This window comes from Pomacea canaliculata, linkage group LG2, assembly GCF_003073045.1.
Source record: "Pomacea canaliculata isolate SZHN2017 linkage group LG2, ASM307304v1, whole genome shotgun sequence".
Lineage (NCBI taxonomy): Eukaryota > Metazoa > Mollusca > Gastropoda > Architaenioglossa > Ampullariidae > Pomacea > Pomacea canaliculata.
In genome coordinates, this window is record NC_037591.1 from 39,751,801 (window position 1) to 39,777,237 (window position 25,437).

At 37.9% G+C, this 25,437-nt stretch overlaps 2 protein-coding genes across 2 annotated transcripts in view; both read left to right on the forward strand.

The window, feature by feature from the left end:
• Nucleotides 1-25,437, forward strand: part of LOC112556048 (tolloid-like protein 1) — a 35,413-nt gene continuing 9,976 nt past the window's right edge. The window contains exons 1-3 of the mRNA XM_025224660.1: nt 1-89; nt 2,036-2,110; nt 2,311-2,495. Of these exons, the coding sequence (XP_025080445.1) occupies nt 2,044-2,110; nt 2,311-2,495 (252 nt within the window). The 5' untranslated portion in view covers nt 1-89; nt 2,036-2,043. The remainder of the gene's footprint in view (nt 90-2,035; nt 2,111-2,310; nt 2,496-25,437) is intronic.
• LOC112556957 lies at nt 8,240-21,490 on the forward strand. The gene is made up of 7 exons (XM_025226462.1): nt 8,240-8,297; nt 9,666-9,834; nt 10,183-10,828; nt 17,106-17,227; nt 20,364-20,414; nt 20,660-20,710; nt 21,347-21,490. Exons 3-7 carry the CDS (start codon nt 10,647-10,649, stop codon nt 21,466-21,468), a joined length of 528 nt encoding a protein of 175 aa, XP_025082247.1. The 5' UTR covers nt 8,240-8,297; nt 9,666-9,834; nt 10,183-10,646; the 3' UTR covers nt 21,469-21,490.

Here is a 25,437-nt window from a genome sequence, read left to right on the forward strand (position 1 = left end):
GGAGTGCAGTTCAACTATTCTCACTAGGTTCTTGTGAATAAACCAGAGCTAAAATTGGTGTCAAGAGATCGGAGAAATTACATTAGGAGGTGAGTTTGTCGTAATCATCATCATCATCATCTTCATCAATCAATCAATCAATCAATCAATCAATCATTCAATCATCATCATCATCATCATCAAGGACTAAATGTAAATTAAAATGTATTTTTTTAAAATCAGTGTCGCCGGACTTTTGCTCCATTTAATGTAACCTGAGTAGCATTCAAAATGTGAAATTAATATGTTACCTGCCCAACAACACTAGGGTCGTAGTTATAAAGTGAGGGTAATTAGTTTTTCCGAAGGTAAAATTAAGAACTCCAGGATTAATATCTTTAGAACTGAAGAAGTGGTGCCCAGATCTTTCGAGCACTACTTCAATAATATTTTATTTTCCCTAGGACACAATATCACCATTTTATAACATCTTCCAGGGTAAAGCATCATATGCACGAGCTGGAAACCGCTTTCTAACCGGAAACAAGATGATTGTCCTTAAAATATTTATGTTGTTCCTGAGCATTGACTTTGCTATCTATCCACGTACCACAACAAAACTGTATGCAACTTATCGTAAATTTTATCAATTTTTGTATTTCAGTTTTATTCGCGGTGTTGTTTGGTTGGTTAATATGAGGCAGATGACAGCATTGTATGTTTGTTGTGTTGTGTTAATTGCATCCCATTGAATGTGTTTTATGATTCATATCCCAGGTGTGATAAGTTGACTTATGTTTCATGTTACATTTTTGTTTTAAAACAATAATACCTTGAAAAACTGTCGCAAGTGACAAACCTTTGTTCTCTGAAGGATTTATAGGTGTACTAGATAATAAAAACTTGTTTGAACCACTGCAGATCCTTTGGCATAGAAAAAATAAAACAAGAAAAAAAAAACAACGAATAAGGATGTAAAAAGACGATAAGAGGCAAAATTGAGTACAAAAACACGATTGAGTGATACTAGCTGGCTACTTACATTCACTATTTATGAACTGAAGTTAGTTTGGTAGTAGTAATAATAAAGAGGATTTACAAGTGTCCATCAAAAATTTCCTCAGAGCGCTTGACATAAATCATGTGTAGACTAAATCCACACAACCGCTCCCCCTAAAACATGTAACAGACCAACTCACATGTACAACACACACTCACTGATACACAAAGTACAGTACAGACACACGCTATACACGCTCACAGTCGTGTCTTCGATGTTTTGCGCAGTTGAAAGTTCTGAAAATATTTGAACATTGTTACACTTTCCAAGAAAGCTAATCCCAGTGAACTTAATACTTTTTGTCACAACCAGTTACCTCTCTTTTAAATAAATTCTTAAACAAAATAGTAAAACAGAATACTGATATTAATAGGATCAGAAATAAAACCAAATGCAGCTTTCAGGAAGATTTACTGAAGAAGCCAAGGTATTTATTTTGAACTCATTATGTCAGAAAAAAAGGCGCATGCAAGACTGGGTTTTTGATATTCTATTACAATGCAACCTCACCTTTGGATTAATGTGCGGGGACAAGGGTGGACCTAACACGCCCGAAAGGGAAATAGTAGACATCTGGCTCACTTCACCCGACTTTTTCACTCTCACACTTACTCGTCAACAAGCGTATTTACAGGTTATCCCTTCCACCCGCATGTGCAAACACAACCGACAACAAGGATGTTCAAAATATCAAATTATTATTGAAACAAGAAAAGAAAAACCAGGTTGAACATGTCAGAATCAGATCACGCACAGATACTTCGGTACCCGCTTTGTCATAATTTTTTTACCAGTTTGTAATAGTGTAAACAAAGCTACCTAGTCCTCTTAATATTAGTTTATGTAATAAACACGAAGTTCATTTGCTTTCTAAGAAGTCACTAGGCGGACTAGTATAGTTTTTATTTTGCAATCTGTTTTAATATTTTACATTTTAAATGAAACTATTTAAAATTTATTTATTGGTCTAATGTTTTTCATCTCCTCTTATTTCAGTGATCACGATGACTATGCAGCTTCTTGTGTGTTTGTTTACACTTTTGATTCAGCACCACGTACAGAAAACACGAGGTAAGATCAAGAGTGGGTCGCAGAGAAGGGTAGGAATAGTTCGGTTAAAAATCAACAAGAACCTACTCGTCCCGATCCTTTCAACATCCACGTAGCCACATAAGCTAAAACTCATGTTATGAGGCTAAATGTTGATTATGATGAAGTCTTATATTTCAGTCTAGACCTTTGTTGTTCCAAGAGCTTTGTTTACATTGTAGCCTGTGATGGAGTGTACACCTCACCCAGTGGCTCCATCTCGTCCCCGCTGTACCCCAGTCAGTACCCGCCTAATAAAGACTGTATCTACATCATCAACACAACACAGGGCCATCGCATTACCTTGACATTTGTCACATTTGAAATTGAGGCTGCAACCGATGACTGCAAGTTGGATCATTTGCAGGTTTGTAATTGTTTCTTTCCTGTTCCTTAAGGACGTGTTTTCCGTTATTTTAAAAAAACGGAATATATTATTGTGACACTTGTTTGGAAGCTTTGCATATACTGCAATATAATACTTTAATTGAGAGTTAGTATAATTTTTAAGTTTTATACTTTAAAAAATCAAAGGCAAAATAAAATGCAGTTGGAGCAATAAAGAAGTAAAGGAGGTGAAAAAGACTAGTGAACATTGATTTGCTATGTGACAGTGAGAAATGGATAGCGATCACAGATAAATACAAGCGCAAAATTAAAAATCAAAACGATGTTGAGAAACATGATGTAGAACAGCAGCTAATATTTTAATGCTTTTTTCTGCAATGTGTCTGGTGTTAAAAACTGAAACCAAGAGAACAAACATTATTTTTTTGTATTCTTAACGGTATGTTGATATTGTTTATATTTCTTGGTATCATTGGCCATTACAATCGGTCCAAGACATATTACTTAGGAAAATTGTTAAAGATTGTGCCCAGGAAATGTATCTGTTAGTTTATCTCTCTATTATCGTCACATCTTTCCCCACAGTCTCCCTCATTGTCTCCTCTGTTTCTTCTTGCATGCAATGATCAGAATATCTCATTCGATTTGTTTAATCGCTCCTTACTATGACATGAAAACACAGCAACACGTGAAAGGTTTGTTATTACATATGTCAAATTAGTTTATTATTAGTCGGTCTCTCTTTTATCTCCCCAGCTTATTAACATTACTGCGTTAAAGTCGTTTAGAAACAACACCCTGTATCATTTTCTCCTCGATGGTCCGGAATCAGGTCTTGATCCAGTTCTCCTTAATAAATAGTTTAGCATCGTCCTTTCATAATACTGGCCTCGAGAAAAATGATCTTTTTGCACATCACTTCCCAACAGTCTACCCACGTTTACGAGAGGCCTTCACTTTACTGACAGGCAGCAACAACAATCACTACAAGACACAATTTACAAAAAATTTCAACATTAATATAGTTTTGATGTTCTAGATAATTTATATATTTAGTATGTTATGTGTTGTACAACTACATACTTGTAGAAAACTCAAGGTGACTAGGGTGTGCGGGATATTTTCTGACACGACAAAAAAGTGAAATGTACATGACCATTAGCAATCATAATTGTGAATATTTTTCATATTCAATAAATTTATGTTCACATCCTAAGATCCGGGATGGAAGCACTAAGCACTCACCGTCTATGGGTATCTTCTGTAACACGAGTGTTCCGGACAGAGTGAGGTCCACGTCTAACACCATGTGGATCAGATTCCGGTCTGGCTCACAGTCAGGCACTGGCTTCAATGCAACTTACTCGTCAGGTAAACAGCAATTTACAAATTATTACGATTCTGTCCTTTTACTTTTCAGTTTCTTTTTTCTGTTGTATTATTGTCTGGTATGTCAAGGACATGAAGACACACAGACATTCTACATTTCTGAGGAGTTTTCTTTGTTTGTCTATCCTAAAAATGACTGTTTTTGCCATTATTTGTTCAGCTTTTATTTCCACGCAGAAAACAGATCAACTGCAAACGTATGAATGTAATAAATAATAGAATCACATGGCGATATGTCCATTATATCAAACAAATCATCATTTACATAGTTATTAGTCGAATCATATTATACTTTATCCACTGCACTGTAGCTCCTTAAAGAGAAGAGGTGATGTGAAGAATATCTTTGTAGATAACAAAGTCACCATCTTAGAGATCATCGATCGAAGGACATGAACCATAGCAGAGCAAAGTCTTTGCAGTTGTGTCATCGCGAGGCTTTAGAAATAAATAAAATATCGACATCATGGTAAAAAATATGAAATGTCGCCTGCAGAGAGATTGGTTTTGTTCAATTTTGGTTAACAGACGTTGCTCTGAACAGACAACTGATTACATCCACGAGGAGATGCTGGTTGAAGAAGGAGAATACAATGCAGATGCAATAGCAGGTTGTAGGGCACGAAACTCATTAAAATCTTGCAGTTCACCTAGTTCACATCATTGGAAAAGAAAAGCTGATCGCAAGATTTCGATATCAGTAAATGTAGGCGACCATCGTTAACCTCTTCAGTCAAGGTGCTGAGTAAATTCATCTTTTTTCTTTTCTCTCTGTACTTCTTTTCACTCTCTCTTCCAATTGTTAACTTCTGAAATACAGGCTTTATTAGCTTCAGAAAACCTAAGCTTACACCAGAATACCGTGAGGTTTTTAGACTTAAAATTAGCTGGGCTGTAAAGCATCTGCACACATCAGACGCAAGCGTGGTCAGAGAGGAGGTCTACGACGGAGGTTGCGGCGTAACATCACCAATCTCCCCTTCCCTAGTATCGTCCTAGCCAACACGCGCTCCATCAGGCCTAAGCCACCTAACTACAACTTTGATGAGTTTGCTGCTAATGTTGCATTTATGCGAGAGTTTAGAGATGCTTGTCTGCTGTGTATTTCTGAGACCTGGTTTGATGACAAGATCAGTGATGATAGTGTTTTTCTTGATGGTTTTGGTGTGCCATATCGCTGCGACAGAGACCCTGTAGCCACGGGCAAGCATCATGGCGGCGGTGTGTGTGTGTGTTCGTCAGTGAGCGTTACTGTAGCAGGGCGAATGTGACTGTACGAAAGAGACATTGCTCGCCTGATGTGGAATTGATCTCTCTGTCACTTAGGCCCAAGTATCTGCCACGTGAGTTTGGCCAGGTGTGTATCACTGTTGTGTATGCGCACCCGACAGCGACATTGTCACGCGCCGCCACGGAGATCGCCGAAGTTGTCCGATCGCTACAGACGCTTAGCCCAGATGCTCCTAACTTTGTACTTGGTGATTTTAATAACTGTGATTTACGATCTGCTCTGCCTGCTTTCAAACAATATGTAACTTGTAATACTCGTCTTGATTGTCAACCCGATCGTTGCTATGGCAACATACCCAATGCATTCAAATCCATCCGGCTCCCTCAAATCGGTCAGTCCGATCACAACGCTGTACATCTTATTCCTGCCTACAAACCGATAGCTAAACTAACCCCATTGTTACGCGTACTGTTCAAATCTGGTCTCACGATTCTGTTGAGCAGTTGCAGGGTTGCTTTGAATGCACCGACTGGAATGTTTTTCTGGATTCTGCTGATGATGTCCATACTGCCACCGATGTTATTTCTGATTATATTGGTTTTTGTAAAGACATGATTATCCCAAGGAAAGTAGTGAAAATTTACCCAAACAACAAACCCTGGATTACTAGGCAACTGAAAAACACTATAAACGCTAAGAAGGTTGCATTTCAGACAGGCGATAGAATAGAAAGAAAGCGGGTACAGAAAAAGCTGAGGGGAGAAATTAGAAAAGCCAAGTTAGATTATAAAGGAAAGGTAGAGAAGCAGTTTGAGAGTGGGAACATGAGGGATGCATGGAAAGGCCTGAAAATATTGACGGGTCTCAATCAACCGCTGACCAGTGTCCTCTCCATGTCCTTGGAAGAAAGAGTGGATTATGCAAACAAACTGAATGAATTTTATTGTCGCTTTGAGAGGGATGATGTTGGGGAGGAGTTATTTAATGTGATTTCTGAACTGGAGAAGAGAGTAGGGGAGGAGCAGCATGGGAGCGAATTGGATGACTTTGTGATTGAGGAAAATGCTGTTTTATCCCTTTTTAGACGGGTGAATGTGAGGAAGGCATGTGGCCCTGATAATATTTGTGGAAGAGTGTTGAAAAACTGTGCGACTCAGCTGTCTGGTGTTTTTACTCAGTTGTTCTCTTGGTCGGTAAAAGTGAGTTCTGTACCAAATATCTGGAAAAAATCCATCATTTGTCCTGTTCCTAAAACCAGAAACCCGATTGAACTAAATGATTACAGGCCCGTGGCATTGACCTCTATTGTTATGAAATGCTTCGAACGCATCATCCTTCGCACACTTCTCTCACAGACACAACAGCACCTCGATCCCTTTCAATTTGCACACAAACAGCACAGATCCACTGACGATGCCACACTCACTCTTCTGCACAATGCATACTCTCACTTAGACAGGTCTGGCTCCTATGTACACATTCTTTTTATTGATTTTTCTTCTGCATTTAATACTATACAGCCTCATCTGTTAGCTCTGAAACTTCTTCAACTTGATGTCAGCCCCAAACTCATCCTATGGATTGTTAACTTTCTGGTAAAACGTTCCCAGACAGTCTGTTTCCAGCATGCACTCTCCTCTTCCAGAAATACATCTGTTGGGAGCCCTCAGGGTACATGTCTCTCGCCTGTAATCTTCACCCTCTATACCAATGACTGTCGTGGCACTGATTCATCTCTCTTGATTAAATACTCTGATGATATTGCTCTCCTAGACCTCTCCAACTCACACTCTGCCTATGTTGATGCAGTAGATAAATTTCATAAATGGTGCACAGAAAACTATCTTGATCTAAATGTAAAGAAAACAAAAGAGCTGGTGATTGATTTCAGACGCAAGAGCACTGTTATCCCTGACCTCTACATTGATGGTGCCAAGGTTGAACGTGTTGATCAGTACAAATATTTAGGAACTGTGATTGACGACAAACTCACTTTTAACACCAATACTGAGGTTATTCATAAGAAATGTCAGTCTAGATTGTACTGTTTACAAAAACTCCGTTCCCTGGAGGTCAACAAAAAGGTTTTAAGTGCTTTTTATAGATGTTTTCTTGAGTCTGTGTTGACATTTGGATTTTTATGTTGGTATGGAGGATTGAGAGCTAGTAATAGGAATGTGTTAGATAGAGTTGTGAGTGTGAGTGGGAAGGTGATTGGGGAGAAGCAGGAGTGTCTGAGTGAGTTGTATGAGAGGCGAGTAGTACGGAAAGCGAGAGTGATTGCGAAAGATAGTACACATGTTTTAGCTCAGTACTATAACCTTCTTCCGTCCAAGAGACGTTTTATTGTACCCAGAGCTTCCACTGCCCGTTCTCGGAGTAGTTTTATACACAAGTCTGTTGTCTTACTGAATAAGTGTTGGAAGGATTTGTGAGTGTGAGGGTGTGGGTGTGTGGTTTTGGGAATATAGTTTTAGTGTTGTTTCTTATTTAGTCGGGTATTTACATGGACTGTAGGTGTTTGTGTGAGATGATAGTTTGAGTGGAATTTAAGTTGTTTTTATTCTAAGTTTTATTATCAGCCAGTTGTTTTACCACGTCTTTTAATTTCTCCTAGTGAGATAATAAAGTTAAATTGAATTGAATTGAATTGAATACTTTCTCCTTCTCAAGTTCAAAGGTTCTTTGTATGGAATGCTGTCACTGAACACAACACGAAATTGGGAAAGCCAGCTCAACACTTAAATGATTATAGTTCTTTTCTTTAGTTCGTTTTTTTCTATTTTTTTCCTTTTTGTCTATTTTTTTCTTCCGATCTCTTTTTTCAACAAGTTTTTTTTCTTGTGTTTATATTATTGTCGTATATTTTTTATAACCAAAAAAAGTTCATGTGAGACAGTATCTGAGATAACATTCTTTGACTGTGAACTCTTCACCTAATGTGAAACCAGCTTATCTTGTCCACAGCAATCATTCCACAGAAGTTTCTCCTTGTCACTGACTTTGATAACGGCAACCACCGTATAGACATCGACACGGGAAGTAATGTTACAATCAGTCCCAGCGGTCTACACAACCCATTTGGTATTGACTACGATCCAGTAGACGGTCGTGTCTATTGGTCAAATGGAGAGGAGAGGACCATTCGATCCGCTAACCTTGATGGCAGCGATGCTCGGCTGGTTCACAGTATTGGTCAAGGTAAAGTAGCTTATGTACACTATGGTGATATATTCTAGATTTATTACATAATTGTTAAGAGCATTTAATAGTAATCAGTATAAAGTTATTTTGCAAAGCTTATTTGTTTTTTCTAAAGATAAGGCATAAAATGCAAAAAGGCAAATACAAACGAATCAAAAATTCATAATGCAGTTATAGGGACATATTAGCTCGCAACATATAGCAGCAAACAAGATTCATAATTCTTTATTCTGTCACCCTCTAAGGAACTTGAGATATGAAAACTATGTAGATACATGGTCACACATATTCCTCTCTTTATAAATAGTACCTATTATTCACATACACACACCTAGTGATTGGTTTAGTACAACTAATAAAATATATAAACACTAACAGAGAGCGGGTGCGATAATAGAAGCAGTAATCAACAGGACACTCAAGCATGACAAAAATCTACAAGGGAAAACGAAAAGAAATTAAGACAAGTCACATTCAAGCCAGGTGGACAGGAGACATATCTGATAAAGATCCATCTGGTGTCCTTAAATCAGTGTGGATATGCTTTACTGTAACGAAGTTTGTTCGCTGTGTTTGGATGATCACTGAAATGTTTTCATTAATACATCCTTCAGACATCCTCGCCATCTGTCACTAGTCTTATGGCTTTTTTTTACTGTCATCTTATGTTTGTGTAGTCAGCAAAATCACTGTAAAGTAAACAATAGTCGTTAGGAAAGTGACAGGAAAATAATGAAGTCTGTCTGTAGCTTATGTAATTCACATTATGTAGCTATGTAGGAGAAGGACATTCTCAAACTGGAAAGCAGTCACAAGTTCTATAAACAATATAGCTACATAATTATAAAAAAATTATCATATTCAACCCTGGGTTATACCTTCGATTAGTATACCACGATGCGCAAGAATTAAAAGTATTTAAAAATAAATCATAAATAATAGATACGCTAGGATAAAATACTAAATTTATTACTAAAGTTAACAGAAGAAATTATTTTTACTTTATTTAATTATGAAATCGCACTTTGTGGTAAATCCAAGATAAATTATAAAATTACATTTCAAAGAAAAATATATACAACATCGGTGATCGTTTCAATGTTTAGTCTGATGAAAAAGTATATTAATGGTTACACACATGTAGAAATAAAAGTCCGGATAAAGTTTAAACTTGTTACTAACTTGTGAGAGGCCGGGACTTAGTAGCTTCTGAAGATCTCGTTGAATTTTCAAGAAACGAAAGACACTGTTTAATTTCTATTTGGTTTAATTAATGTGTGTTATTGTGCAATGACCGAACTTCTCTGGAGTTATTTGACCTAGTGTAATATAATCATAGATATTCATTTGTTAACTGTCTTTAAGGACGCTTTCTATGGGGCCTTTCTTTGGACTCTGTGTCGAGGCTACTATTCTACACCGACGACGGCAACAAGGTCATCGGAATGATATCACTGGACACCAACAGTCATCATATTGTCGTCGATTCAAACATTGGTCAGCCTATGGACATCGAGCTGGACAAACACAATGGGTGACTATAATAAGACTGTAAATAACGATAAACACATAGAGCTCCTTATTTTTAATACTTTTACAATGCTGACAAATAATATAACAGTTCATGTTAGAGACTTTATTCTTAAAACGTATAGAGCTGTGTGATTTACATGTTTATGATGATACACTCGAGACTTTGGATACGATACGAAAGAAGCAGCAAAAATTGTTTTAAAGAAGAGAATTAAAAAGTTAACCTGAAAGGACAAAATCCTTGTGTTGAAATGTGATGGCTGCACTTAAAGACATTGAGTAATAATTCAAAGAGATAAGATATAAACCTGTCCTAAAATCGTTCTCCAATTATTTGTACAAACCACAGTGTCATCTACTGGAGTGACTACTCCAGGAGTAAAATAGAGAGGTGTAACTATAACGGCTTGGACCGTGAGATATTTGTTTCCGCATTCGTGCATCTTAAAGGTCCTAATGGTCTTGCTTTGGACACAGTAGGTAAGATGTTGAGTTCTTTTTTGCCCCTTTTATTTATTTTTAATGTCAAGTTTTGGAGATTATTCTTCCTTGTTTTTGTGTATCATTATTTATTTCGTTCTGCTTTTCTCATTTGAAAACTTAGATTTGTTGTTAGAAAGTTCACTTTTTTCTCTTAACCTGTGTATGTGAGGATTTGTTGTTACTTTTTCGTATCTCAGTTTTCTTTACTTTGCTAAAATTCATCCGAAAGTGTACATACTCGTGTCTATCCATACCTGATTTCCTCCATGCTGTGCGTTGGTATGTATCTGCAGAATGCATTAACAACAGCATGGGTGTGTGAACGGGTGGATGAATGGATGTGAATGTAAAGGGAGGAGACTTTACTGGGCAGATGGTGGTGCACATCTGATAGGATGGAGGGATCTGGACGGCAGACGTACTGGAGTTTATTTTAAACATCAGGGCCCGAACTTTATGGGCCTGGATATCTACCACACTGAGTTGTTTGTCACGGACTGGGGACCTGACAAGTAAGCACTGACATTTCTTTCTCTCACAGCAGGAAACAATGTTGTTTGTAACATGAGGACAGGAGGTACAGGATAGAGAAAAAGCCTTAAAACAACATTTTCAGGTAGCAACAGTGAAAACCATTTAAATTGCTTTTACATTTGTCAAGGTTTTGAAAATTCATTATGTAATACCCATACTTTGCCATTTTTGTTGTGTGGTAGCGAAAGTCGAGCTTTTGGTATTGTGATGTTAAAGAAAAAGAAAGAGGGAGAGACAGAGACAGAGTTCAATGTAGACTCAAAATGTCTGAGTGTCAGGGACAGGGTTGTCACCAGTGTTGTCCATAGGAATGGGAATCCCATGGGAATCCCATGGGAAACGTCCCATGGGATGGGATGGGATGGGACAGCACACATTTGTATTTCCCATGGTAGTCGATACTTGTTATTGTAAAATAAATTTACGCTGAAATTTGCATTGTTAGACTTTGTAAGCACAGGAAAAATACTTTTTTTATTCCAGTTTCATTACGCCATGACTTTGTTAACATGTGTGCAATGCGCAGTGTTGTCCATAGGAATGTTATTACCATGGGAATCGTCCCATTAGATGGGATGGGATGGGACAGGCATGAATTGCCATGGGATGGGATATGAAAGAAAAATATGTCCCATGGACAACCCTGGTTATAACCCTGACAGTTATACACTTGTAACGTGTTGTGTCAATGTGTGGTCATGTCACTAAATACTGTTTACTGGAGGCGAATATTCTATCAGTTCCGCCATTCCCCGAGTAGCCTGTGTGGAGAATGAGGTTTGCATATTTTGAGAAATAAAAGAATTGTGAAAACGTAATTCCCTGTCCAGACATGATAAACCTTTGTAAATTCCCTATTGATATTCTCATTATATCTTGTTAGTTTGAGCGGTTTTAAATGCAATGAATTGAACTAATACTGCGCTAGTAATGGAATTTGTGTGGGAGAAAGATGTATTTGAATCATGTGTGAATGTGTAAAGTATATTATGACGGAGGACAAATTCAAGTAAAATGAGCAGGAACTGGGGAGAAGAACTTAGAAACAACGAGCCCAGATACACTCCCAAGAAGAAAGTCAAATCATTCTTCCATCTACGATTTACTCGACAGAGGGACTAAACTGAGATATTACAGAGGTTCTACCCCAGTCACAAAGGGACTCACAGAGGTTCTAACCCAGTCACAAAAGGACTGCACCGAGATATTACAAAGGTGCTACCCCAGTCGCTAAGGGACTGCACCGAAACATTAAAGAGAATGTACCCCAGTAAGAAAGGGACTGCACCGAGATATTACAGAGGTTCTACCCCAGTCTACAGAGGGACTCACAGAGGTTCTACCCCAGTCACAAAGGGACTGCACCGATATATTACATAGGCTCTACCCCAGGTGCAGTTTTCACGGGACCTACTTGAGCAAGGGGAACTACTCGAGCAATCATCCGACTCTCATCCGTGTTTCAGAGAATATTGAGATTGTACTGAGAGGCGGCGTTATCATCGCTACTCCCTGATGAACGAAGAAACTCCTCTAACCGATAGTTTTCTTCTTTTGTGTGCTGTGATAAGTAAAGCGTAGTTCATAACACAGAGACAAGCAGGGCCGTGCTTAGGGGCAGGCGGACGAGGCATCTGCCTAGGGCCCCGCGCTTCAAGGGGGCCCGCGCTTTTGATTGATATGGTAACTAGGCATATGGAAGTGTAGTCAGCCGTATCACATTCTCGCTGGACGCGCTTGGAGACAGAAGGCTGCTGGACACCGAGGATTTATCGCGCATGAACCTTCGTGCATTGAGCTATTGCTAGATTTATGTGCCACTAAGGGGGGGGGGGGAGAGGGCAAGTTAGAACTGAGTGAAGAGGTAGGTATAAGGTATGTTACTGAGGTGTGGCCAGTCTGTGAATTGAGCGGATTGGGCCCCGCCCCTGGCTTTGCAGCCTGTAAGCGAGAGGTCGAGTGCTTTATTTCCTAGTTACTGAAACTTTCTTTTCCCGTTTCTCCACCACCAAAAAAAAAGTCGACAAACTGTATGAGCCACACAATGGTAACTTTCTTGGGCTAGTTCAGCTGATTGCTCGATTTGATCCGATCATGCAAGAGCACTTGAGAAAGGCAATGACCGGTGAAATTCATGATCACTACTTGGGAAATCGAATTCAGAATGAACTGATTTCTCTCATGGGAAACAAGGTGCAATCGACTATCATCAAGAGAATAAAATCTGCAAAGTACTTTAGTGTGATACTAGACTGCACACCTGACATCAGCCACGAGGAGCAAATGTCGTTAACAATACGGTACGTTTCAGACGGTTCCGTCGATGACGTTCCTCCAGGAGTCTATGAACATTTCATTGATTTCATTGTTGTTTCTGAAAGTACGGGAGAGAATCTGACTAATGTCCTTCTAGAAGAGCTAGAAAAACTGGGGCTAGATTTTGCTGATATACGTGGCCAAGGTTACGACAACGGCGCCAACAAGAAAGGAGAAAAGTCTGGAGTCCAAGCACGTCTTAGGGAAATAAATCCACGCGCCTTATTTTCCCCCTGTGCATGTCACAGTTACAACCTCCTGCTTGGTGATATGGCCAAATGTTGCCCAGAAGGTATGACATTTTTCGGCATCCTGCAACGATTGTACCTTCTCTTCTCTGGATCTGGGAAAAGGTGGGAAATCTTGCGTCAGTTTGTGACAGACCTGACTCCCAAACCTTTATGTGAAACACGATGGGAGTGTCGTGTAGACAGCGTGAAAGCTGTGAGGTATCAGGCTGGAAACTTTTATGATGCATTGGTCAAACTGTCGGAGGAAACGAACGATCCAAAAACTCGGAGTGAAACTGAATCACTGGCTAAGGAACTGAAGAATTTCAAATTCCTTGTTTCCTTGTGCTTCTGGTATGACTTGTTGTTTCGAATAAACACGGTCAGTAAAGAACTTCATGGTCTGACTGCGGATTTTTCAGATGCACTAAATGGCTTGGAGGGCATTTGCACATGGCTGACAGATTATCGTCAAAATGGATTTTCAAGCTCTCTGATTAATGCAAGAGAAATTGCAGAGGAGTTGGATACAGAACCAGTTTTTAAAGCTACACGAATTAGAAAGAGAAGGAGAATGTTTGATTACGAACAATACAAAGGAGAAGATGTAGGAGGAAGAAATGCCCAGGAGGATTTCCGCATCAACTGCTTCAACATGATAGTGGATACAGCAATTGCGTCTCTTCAAAGAAGATTTGAACAATTAAGGAATCATAATCAAATTTTTGGATTTATCTACAACTTCAAGGAGTTGCCAAAGTCGGTGCTGAAGTCATGTGGGAAGAATTTGGAAGATGTGTTAACACATGGAGAAAGCTGAGATGTCGATGGATACATGCTTGCCGAGGAAATGGACGTATTGAAGTATGTTTTTCCAGATTCTGTGCATGGAAGCCTTCGTAAGATGTTGACTTTTCTCTCCATTAAAGGACGATCATTTGATTTTCCGAATTTATGGATTGCCTTAAGAATTGCCCTCACAATACCTGTGACAGTAGCTTCTGGAGAACGAAGTTTCTCGAAGCTGAAATTAATTAAAACTTACCTGCGGTCAACGATGTGCCAAGATCGGCTGAGGAACATGGCCATACTCTCCATCGAGAACAGTGTTTCTCGGGAATTAGATTTCAGTGAACTGATTGATGATTTTGCTTCAATGAAGGCCAGGAAAGTTCACTTGTAAATATTTTTTAGTGTTGAAAACTTACATGTTATATTATGCCGTATGTTTACGTGTTGCTATGTTATTTGGTTACTAAATCTGAATGTCTTTCGCATGTACGTGTGTCGGTGTGTGTGTTGTGTGTTACTTAATGGCGGATGCAAACCCATCAACTCAACCTCAACTACGACTGCAGACTGTAGGGTTCCCTTCGTTGTAACCTATTGACGAACGTTACAAATAAATTAATCGTAGGCTTATGTTGTAATGTGTATGCAGCGTGCTGTCAGTGATAAAAGACGAGATATCCCTGAGGAAAAAAGTGACTTTAGATCCCAACTAAAACCGTGTGATCGTGGCGTGAGGGCCCCGCACATGCCCTTTGCTCGGGCCCCGCGGGGGCTAAGAACGGGCCTGGAGACAAGGGACTCTACCCTCACATAGAAAGGCCGCATAATGTAACATGTTGGTTTGTATAGCGACTTCCTCACACTTACAGACAGGGTCAAAGCTCGAGACATGACTGTCCACAGCTGATGGCGATGGAAGAAGCTAGAGTAATGTGGGAGAGCAATGTAATGTTGCAGCTGTTTGGCTAATACGACTTCTTTCTGTACATAAGACAACACCTGATGTAAGTTTTCTACATCCATCAGTTCAACAGCCATCTGCAAGCTTGTTGGCAAGAGCTGGGCTACATACACTGTGGTTTGTATCTTTGAGACTTTTGTCTATTCCTGTATATAGCTGATAGACACAGGCCACACTGTCAAACTGCACGATGACCACTTCTGATGACGATGACTCCTTGATCAGAGTGATCTTCAACTTGTGTTCTGCCAATGGTTGAGAGGTGATGTTGTAAGGGATACTCGCTGGTGGACAATCAGACAGCTGAGATTAGGAACAACCACAATGCTTTGTTACTGATTTGTCTGACATAACTTTTGTCTGTCTTTAGCCAATTGCCACTGATTCTATGAACTTGACCAGCTCCTGTTTTAGCAAGTCTCTGCCTCGGGGCACGTGCAGCCTCGAAACGGCCCTGAATTCTACAGTTAGCAAAGCTAGTGTGTCATCAGTAGGAAAAAAACAGAAACTCAAGCCAACGGAGCTGAAATCGCCGGACGACTACTGGTACCGATGCAATCGCAAAGCAGAGGAAAACTGTATGAAAAGTTTGGACGCAAAGGACTGATTGGTTGATCTTCAAGATCTTTTGAAAAAGCCGTTAGGCAAAAAAGACCATCAGACGACGGATAATCTGAAAGTAACATAAGAAACCAAAGTCAAACAGTCCTGCTCAGCACCGAGGCAACGAAAAAAGCACCGGCCTACACCATGTGGGAAACAGATATAGATGCATGGCGAACATTTTGACTGTAAAATTAAATTAGCCGACCCACATTCCTCATCAGATGTTGGATTATCCTGGTTTCTAAGAAATCAAACTATATAAACTGTGACTCAAGAGGTGTGCGAGAAGAAAAATGTGTGATAGTGTAGAGAGGGTGTCGGGATGGGTTGAGAAGGTATTTATACATAAAGATATTGAGGAGTTGATGTGTTTATGTTTTTTCGTTTACAAACCCACATGACCTCCTATGGTGATTTTTATGTTTCAGAAAAAATGTTTGATTGTAATCATTTGCAATTATATAAAAGTTAAAGGCCAAGCTTAGGAAAAAGAGAAAGTTTAAAGAAAAGAATAAAAGGTATGAGAAGAATAGTACGTTAAGCCAGTAAGAAAATCATGTTTTACTTTTTCATCCAGCATCTCACAGGACCAGCCACTCTTGTCTCTAGTAAGTGACAGTGAGAAGGTCATGTACACTGTACAGGATGACCAGTCTAGTCATGTACGCCAAAAGCAAACATTTTGAAGTTCACTGAGATTTTTTTAAAATATGTTGGCACTTTAATCACCAATCAAACAGCTTTTACAGAAAATTTTTATCTTTAAATATTATTAACAATAACTTCTAAAGTAATAGTTATGATAGATTAAACACATTTGCTTACCAATAGAGCTACCATTTAAGAAAAGTACAATTTAAAACTATTAAATGTTCTACTCCTGTTACAAAATCTCGGTTGCTTGCAGTTTTACTTCCCCATGCATCATTATTATTAACTATAGTTATAAAACAAACGAAATGTGTAGTGATGTGCATATGATGCTTTGTACTATATTGTGTATTTCTCTGCTTCCCCTCACTACCACCATCTTTCACCACGTGATCCTTTACAGAGGCGGCACACAAGGGGGATAAGGGGGGGAAAACAGCAACCATCGCCTAAGGCCCCACGCCTGATGGGGGCCCCGCACTAACACGTGCACCATGGCGATGAGGCAGCGGTAATGTGTTGTTGCCTGCTGCTTATGTTGTGTCCGCTTCCAAAGGCCCCCCAATTCTATTTACCCAAAGCCCCGCATCCCCCTAGCGCCGGCTTTGTCTTTTAGTAAGCCAACAAATACAACAAAGTAAAATAGACATGGTATAGCTACAAAGAAAGTTGTACTCATTTGGTATTGTGTTTATACAGAAATCTGGCAAACACAACACATATCTATCGCATTGGCAAGGATGGAACGATGACTGCGACTGTACAAGTTAATGGAAGAGTAAACGATGTCCGGGTGTATGACGAGGAAAGAACAAATAAAGGTGAGTAAACATTCTGTACTGACCGGCGCATATTGACAGGTACAGTGACACACACCTGTACAGCAAGATAGGAAATTAGCGAAACTTTACAACACGTGCTTGGTGTTAATACCTGATGAACTGGACTTGTCAGTGGTCGTAAAAGTTAGATGTGCTTCCGATGCACAATGTTTGACCTTGTGACGTAAGAAGTCACTTTCGGTTTGAGGTCAAAAGTGAAGTGCGCTGAGCCTTGTGCAGGTGCTCGTCAGTTTGTTGTGATTAGTGGGTGGGGTTGTTTGTTCCTCTGTTTATGGTATCTTTTCGGAGTCTTTTTTTCTTTTCTTTCCTGTTTTCTCTCTAAATTTCTAGCTGATTAATAAACCTGTATTTTATATTCTACTCATGAAGGTTCGCGTATTTGTTCACTCACGAACGATTGGTTTCGTCGCTAGCTATGTGCGTTTTATGTTCACCTTGTTTTCTTTAGATTTTGTAGACAAGCTCATTTAGGATACAAAAGAATTATACATATAAAGAATACTTTAACGACACTTACTGAATTATCCCAAGTGTTCAAAACAAAAAACGGAGAAAACACAAGGATTGAAATTTGTTTGTATTAGTGGCAGTAGTGAACCACAGCATGTCAAAATGAAGAGAAGATAGAACAGTGCTTTTAATTATTGCTTAAAGCCTGTAATACAATGCTAAAACTTCAAACATAATGCCTCCAAAAGTAAGAAAATTAGGATATTTGACGAATAGTTCATAACAGACAGACTGACAGACAGCTGTAACTTGTTTAGCAAGAGTCAGTAACAATGAATCCCAGATTCCTGATGGAGGACACAAAGGTGATGTTGGTGTCGCCCACCTCGATGTGACTCGGTGGACAAACGAGTGAAGATAGACTTCTTCTTCTAGAACACAGGAGGTCTTCCGTCGTGTCATCATTTGTTTGTCAGCATCCAGTCTTTGACTTCATTAATACAGACTTCCATTGTGCTGGTAGCAGATTGAGACTCAGGCGGTGGAGTGGAGCTGTACAGCTGCATATCATTAGCACATGATTGACGAGAAACCTTGGAAGACTGGATGCAAGGTGAAACTAGCTTCATTTACAGAATAAACAGAAGTAGGCCGAGTACAAAGCTTGATGGACGCCACAAGAGAGTGGAGCAGGGCGAGATGTTTGACCATCAACAAACACAGTCTGTGTCCTATCAGTGAGATAGGAGTTGAACCCTGCAGGTGATTTTCCAGAAATCCCGTAGAGGGTGTGTAGTCTATGAAGCAGACAGTAGTCCATGGTGCAGACAGATCCAGTAGAATTAAGGCAGAAACATCACCACTGACAATGGCAGATAATATGTCAGTGGTCACTTTAATTAGTTTCAGTACTTAAGCATCTCTGCGCAAAGTTTATTCTACTTAAATACTGCACTTAATTACTTACTCAACCAATCATTGTAGAACTAAAATATTTAACGGGATTTACTAGCAAACCATCAGGACTGTCAGATTCTTCTGTGTAGCTTGACCTTTTTTGCTTGTATCTCATAATCAACAGATGATTTTGCTGTTTAATGTGAACATTTCATATCCTAAGATCCAACTACCTATACCCCTTATTTATATTTTCATTATCTACCTCACCAGCGCCAACAAGCGATCACACAATAAGTGAAAGTACAGGTAGTAACAAAAGCTTTGCTTTTTATCTTAATAATTTGTGTTGAGGTCCAACCTCTCAAATAAAATAAAAAGCACTTTTAAAGATAATTTATTTCATTTATGTACTGACAATTATGACTGTTATTTTGATATCATACTTTCGCTCATAATTTAATGTCGTTTTTCAGAGCACACAGTGTTTTATCAAATGATTTGTTTATCATTGATCAGTGGTCACTTTAATTAGTTTCAGTACTTAAGCATCTCTGCGCAAAGTTTATTCTACTTAAATACTGCACTTAATTACTTACTCAACCAATCATTGTAGAACTAAAATATTTAACGGGATTTACTAGCAAACCATCCGGAGTGTCAGATTCTTCTGTGTAGCTTGACCTTTTTGTTTGTATCTCATAACCAACAGATGATTTTGCTCTTTAATGTGAACATTTCATATCCTAAGATCCAATTACCTATTCCGCTTATTTTTTTCTGGATTCTTTTGTTTTCTTTTTTTTCTAAACAAAACATAACAAAACATAACAAAAAAAACTACCGCACATATCAATTTACATAAATAGATCAACAAACATATCTTTAACAATCTACACAAATCCTCCATTTCATTATACCCTACCCTAGTAATAGCATAGGTTGTAGTGGTTTGTCTTTAACTATTAGTTGTAGCCTACACAAATACCGATAGCTTTCAACATACATCAATAAATAACACATATTTCAGGCAGTTCACATTTCAGCTGTACACTGAACTTATTCTTATCTATAAACTTATGACATTAGCTACATCTGAGGAATAGCTCACCCATATATTATCTTCACGCATACAAATACCAAATCACAAATATTTTCAAGTAGGTATAGGGTATCCAGACATAAGGGAGACATGACTTTTCACAGATACATAACAATATAAGTATGCATAACAAACAAGCAATATTTTACAATATAACAAAATAAAATAAACAAAACAAAACAAAACAAACATATACACATAAATTAACAAACATTTTAAGAATACATCCATCTGCCCAGAGAAGCCACAGAAACAAAGCAATCTTCATGGAGCCCATGTGTCATAAGATGACAGCACAATATTAATGTATATCCAGACATATGTAGTTTTTGATAATCAAGATTATATATGTGTACAGAATCAGTATATAGTTTAGCTGACGAGTTGTTCATAGGATAGCCAGTGTTTAGCAAACTTTTCTTCGGTTAATTTTAAGCATGAATTAAATTTTTCAATTGAATATCTGTGTTTCAATATTCTGATAAAGGGTTCTAACTGGGGGACGACTTTTTTAAATCTACAAAAATATATTTATGCTTTTGCCAGCAATAAAATTAAATCAAGTGCAACATCTGTCTCAAAGTTATTATTGCATCCAAACAGAATCAAATGTTCACTAAAAGTTATCTTAGGAGCTTTTGTACATTTGCTTATTTATATTTTCAGTATCTACCTCACCAGCGCCAACAAGCGATCACACAATAAGTGAAAGTACAGGTAGTAACAAAAACTTTGCTTTTTTTCTCAATACATTGTGTTTAGGTCCAACCTGTCAACTAAAATAATTTGTAGAACTAAAATATTTAACGGGATTTACTAGCAAACCATCAGGACTGTCAGATTCTTCTGTGTAGCTTGACCTTTTTGTTTGTATCTCATAACCAACAGAGGATTTTGTTCTTTAATGTGAACATTTCATATCCTAAGATCCAACTACCTATACCCCTTCTTTATATTTTCAGTATCTACCTCACCAGCGCCAACAAGCGATCACACAATAAGTGAAAGTACAGGTAGTAACAAAAACTTTGCTTTTTTTCTCAATACTTTGTGTTTAGGTCCAACCTATCAAATAAAATAAAAAGCACTTTTAAAGATAATTTATTTCACTAATGTAATGACACTTATGACTGTTATTTTGATATCATACTTTCGCTCATAATTTAATGTCGTTTTTCAGAGCACATAGTGCTTTATCAAATGATTTGTTATAAAAAATGTATGTACTGTAAATTTCGGACCATAAGCCCCGACTTTTGTCTCAAGCTTTCAATCCTGCGGCTTGTTAGCGGATTTTCAGATTCCGATTAAGTTTTTGATGAGCTTCATGTTAAAGTGTTAACTTTATTTTGTGACAGTTTTAACTGCTCACATTTTAAAAATCAAAGCCACATACAGTTGAAGCATTCAGATCAGTAGCTGAAGCACACACCCATCATGCTGAAAGTGAGACGAAATACCTACGATGCAGTTTTCAACTTGAATTTCGTGAAAAATGTAAAGACTGCTTGAAAAATGTAGTGGGTGGGGTTATATACAGGTGATCTCAATAGATCGAAATTTACGGTATCTATGTATTATAACATAAGAGGAAATATATCAAAACACGTTTTTGGAATTGCTGTTATTACTTTTACTGTATTTTGTAGAAACAGACTCTGACGGCGCTAAGACTTTAAACATCATCTTGGTCGGCGTCATCGTTCCCTTGGTAGTAACTGCTGGCATCGCCACACTCATCGTTTTCATAAAAAAAAGGAAATGTAAGTAAACACCAGGAAATATAATAACATAAAAATAAATCAACTGCACCAAAAAATGAAACAGTTTAAAGCATTCATTACTTTGAATACATTTTAATTAAACATGACAAACATAACAGTCATACCACACAAGTACGAATCATCTCATGAATTATCTCCAATTTCACAGTTTTGTGTCCACCGAAACACACGCGTATTGTCCTAAGGTGACAGCAGTTAGAAGAAATCACTCGGACTTCGTCGGTCATTTGCTGCGGCCATAGGGCAAAGGTAACACGCTGTCACACAGTGTCGCTGTCGCTATAGCAACTCTCGAGGAAAAGAAGAAAAAGTTTTGATTATTTGTTCTACCACAGTGACAATTCTTCTTTGGATGAGTGAAGAACTAGAACATTCTCATAGCTTCTGAGTACACAGACTTTTATTCACCGTTACAAAGGTGAGAAAGTAAATCAGTCTCATGGTTTGCAACACTTTCATAATTCATAATTTTCTGTAATGTGCAATTGATTAAAAATCTTAGGCAGTGTGATCGCTTCTTTTTAACTGTTTTTGCTATTTTTCTGTCTTGATTATTTTTTTTCTGAAGACAAGAGATAAAATGATTGAAGTTGATTTACTTGGTTTTAGGAACGTTTTAACGTCTTCAGTTATTCAAAATGTAGAATCTGCTAGTTTTATATGTTCCTTTTTTCTCGAAACAGCATTAAAAGCTGGTCAAAATCGTCCACACGTAAGTACGATCCATATTGTCAACAAACTGAGATCAAAGAATTTTGGGCGGTTTAAGCGAATTCACCAATGACTGGACCGCGGCTTAATGGCCCTAAACTGTATACGGTTCCAACCCCACTATCAGCTGTCTGCCCAAGGTGAACCTGTGGATGTACAGTCCTGTTGTCTATATTATGGACCTCAATCTGCACACAATGATGTCAGTAAGCTTGTGTCTCGCCAGTGAAAGTGAAAGTTAATGTGATGTTTGTTTACAGGACGAACGCCGCCACACACACAGCAGCCTGTTACAAGGTCTCGCATGCATCCACCCATAAAACTGTCTTTAATCTCGGCAAAAATTGTTGCCACTTATAACCATTAGAGGGATTTTAAAACGAGTGTAGTAACTGGATCGGTGTGTGAGATGCGACTGTCTGTTTAGTTTTTTGCTGGTGAGCTCAAAACAAAGAAAAATTCTGTATGTGTTGTAAGCGAAAATATACAATACAGATATCTTGTATTGTTATGATCACACCTTTTATTCAATGAATAAAATGTAACATGTTCGTGTGTTACAGCCTGGCAAATCAAGCAGACTGATACTTGACAAAATCAACATGAGACCACAGGAGACAACTCCGGTGTGTGCTGGTAACATGGGACATCACTTCCACAGAGAACTGAAAACTGAGCTACTGTGTGTGTGGATGGCAACTGCAGTCAAATCAGAGTTTGGACTCCTTTTCAATTGTTGTCAGAGACCCTTTTCATTCTACTTGAGTACGAGTATCATTCAAGAGACAATATTTGTGTTTATTGGTAACAGGGGGCATCACTGGGACGAAAACCTCAAAGCCAAGCTCCTGTAGCTGTGTGAATATTGCACCCAAGACACCATTATTTTTATTTCATTAAATACATTGACCACGTTTATTATTATTTTATTTAACTTTAGTTAAGTTAGAAATAAGTAACTACAAATCTTACTGACATTACGGTTTTAACCAAGAAGGGGTAAGTGGTAGTTGCTCAGTTTACAGGCAATAGCATCCTGCACTGGCGTTGACCCAATGATATACAAATAAAATAACTGTGGCATTCTCTATATCTGTTCAGCTTCAATACTTTACGATTTTTGTTTACTAACGCTGACAACTGAGATTACAAAGAAAACTGCCAACGTATTACTTTTTTGTAAACACAAACAACATTTAAGTCTGTGCATTGATCACACATGGAGCTTGTGAAGACATCAACTGTAGCCTACCTGGTCTTACCTGTGTAAAGATGTTGAGGGGGATGTCTCAGCAGGATTTAGAATAGAATATTGTACAACTTGACATACGGTCATAACAAATCTTTGTGACTTAAATTCTGGTAAAATAATGTTATGTCTAAGACAATATGTTCTAATTTCTTCTTGAGTTACATTTTATTTGTATTTTTATTAACCTAACCCTAACCCTAACCCTTTTTGTTTGAGCCATTTTCATCCTGAACAAGGATGTCCTCACCTATTTTCACGCCCTAAGTTCAAGAAAGTAAAGAAACGATACATCTTTTATCATCAAAGAAATAGTCTTAGCTACATATCCTAGGGACCTGGTGAGCCCATCATACACGAGAAAAAAATAAAACTTAGCTACTGACAGCAAAATATGGCAGAGATAGGTGTCATTATTATCTCTTCTCGAAAAATGGTTGCATTACAATATTTAGAGGGCAATCTTTCTTATTCAAGACGGCGAGAAACCTACCATAGGAATCAAGTTTAGGTTTGAAATATAAAACATGCATTCATATTCTTAAAAATATTTAAAAGTTCCTTTTAAACCAGTTCAATAAAAGATTTGATCCGCCCTGTTGTTCACACTGAGGTAATAATTTAAGCAAACGGAGACATTTCAGTAGTTAGTGAAGATTAACAATGTAATGTACACTGTTTTACACAAACACAATAGCAATTGATAGTTGGAAAACTTTAGAAAAGCAAAAAACAAAGCATAAAGAGAGTCAATCTCATGAATGAATTACCACTTCGAGGACAAAGCAACAGGTTCCAACGTTGTAAAACACATGAAGTTAATTTTCTTGACTGTAAAGAGCGAGGGCCAAATGGAAAAAAGCACTTTCTTGCTTATTTTACCTCTCGTAAATAAAGAATTGTCATTTCTTAAAACCTATTCATTCTCTTGCATTCCAACTAGCGTCCAGCTAAGGGTGATAATCTCTGCCGCCCAGCAGACAGGGGTGACAACCCCCGTTCCTAACATTCACTTACATCAGCCTTTGTAAAAAAAAATTAAACGTTGGACATTTTACTGGCTCCAGCTAAGCAAATAATTAAAATAATAAATAATTTCAAATACCTAGGCACATCTGAAGTCCTCTTATCGAACGTTTGATGAGCTTTGTTGAGCAGACGTAACCTAAAAATAGTTCGCATGTGATGTACGACTGATTGTGAGGTGAGACTAACTTTTGTAGGCATGAGAAAAATTGCAAAACTATTGTTATTGTAATCATTATTAAAATAATGCAAAAAAATTGTTGTTACAGTGAAAAAAATAGGGAAATGAATTTGCAACCAACAAGGAAGAAGAACGAAGTCACCAAAAGAAGCATCGTTACCAAAAAAAAAAAAATAAAAAAAAACGGATTACCCACAAAAATAATTTACAAAAAGAAAACAAGAATAAATATATTGCAGTACAAACTAATCGCAACAAAAGCTTATCTTATAATAAGGAGTATAAGCAACCTATGAAAAGGATTGACAAAAAGTCAAAAACCTTTTTCTTTAACAGCAAAACTTCATTAAAACGACACAAAGAAAGCCAAAATCGTTAACATTCTGAATATAGAATTTACTCTGCAAACATGGTTTTAACATTTCAGTCTTTAGAAGGTTGCAAGTTTTAAATACATTATCTACATTTTAAAAAGAAAGAAACAAAGAACCATAGAAAAATTCCGTCAAATTGTTTTCGACTCTCTGTCATTGTAAGCAAAGTATCGAAACGGATTTTTAACAGGAATCAAATCAGAGAAAAAAATCTCTAAAACGGAAGAACTCATTCGCTAACGAGACCTGTGTCAACCAGAGATAAGAGCCAGCCAAGTTGGTTTTTTAGAGCCCAGTGACCAAAACCCAATGTGAAGCAAGACAACACCGTGTCTCTTGTAGGAAGTATTAACCCTTATTCATCACCAGATAAATGTTGTGTAAAGACAACACTGTCTCCTCTAGGTTTTATTAG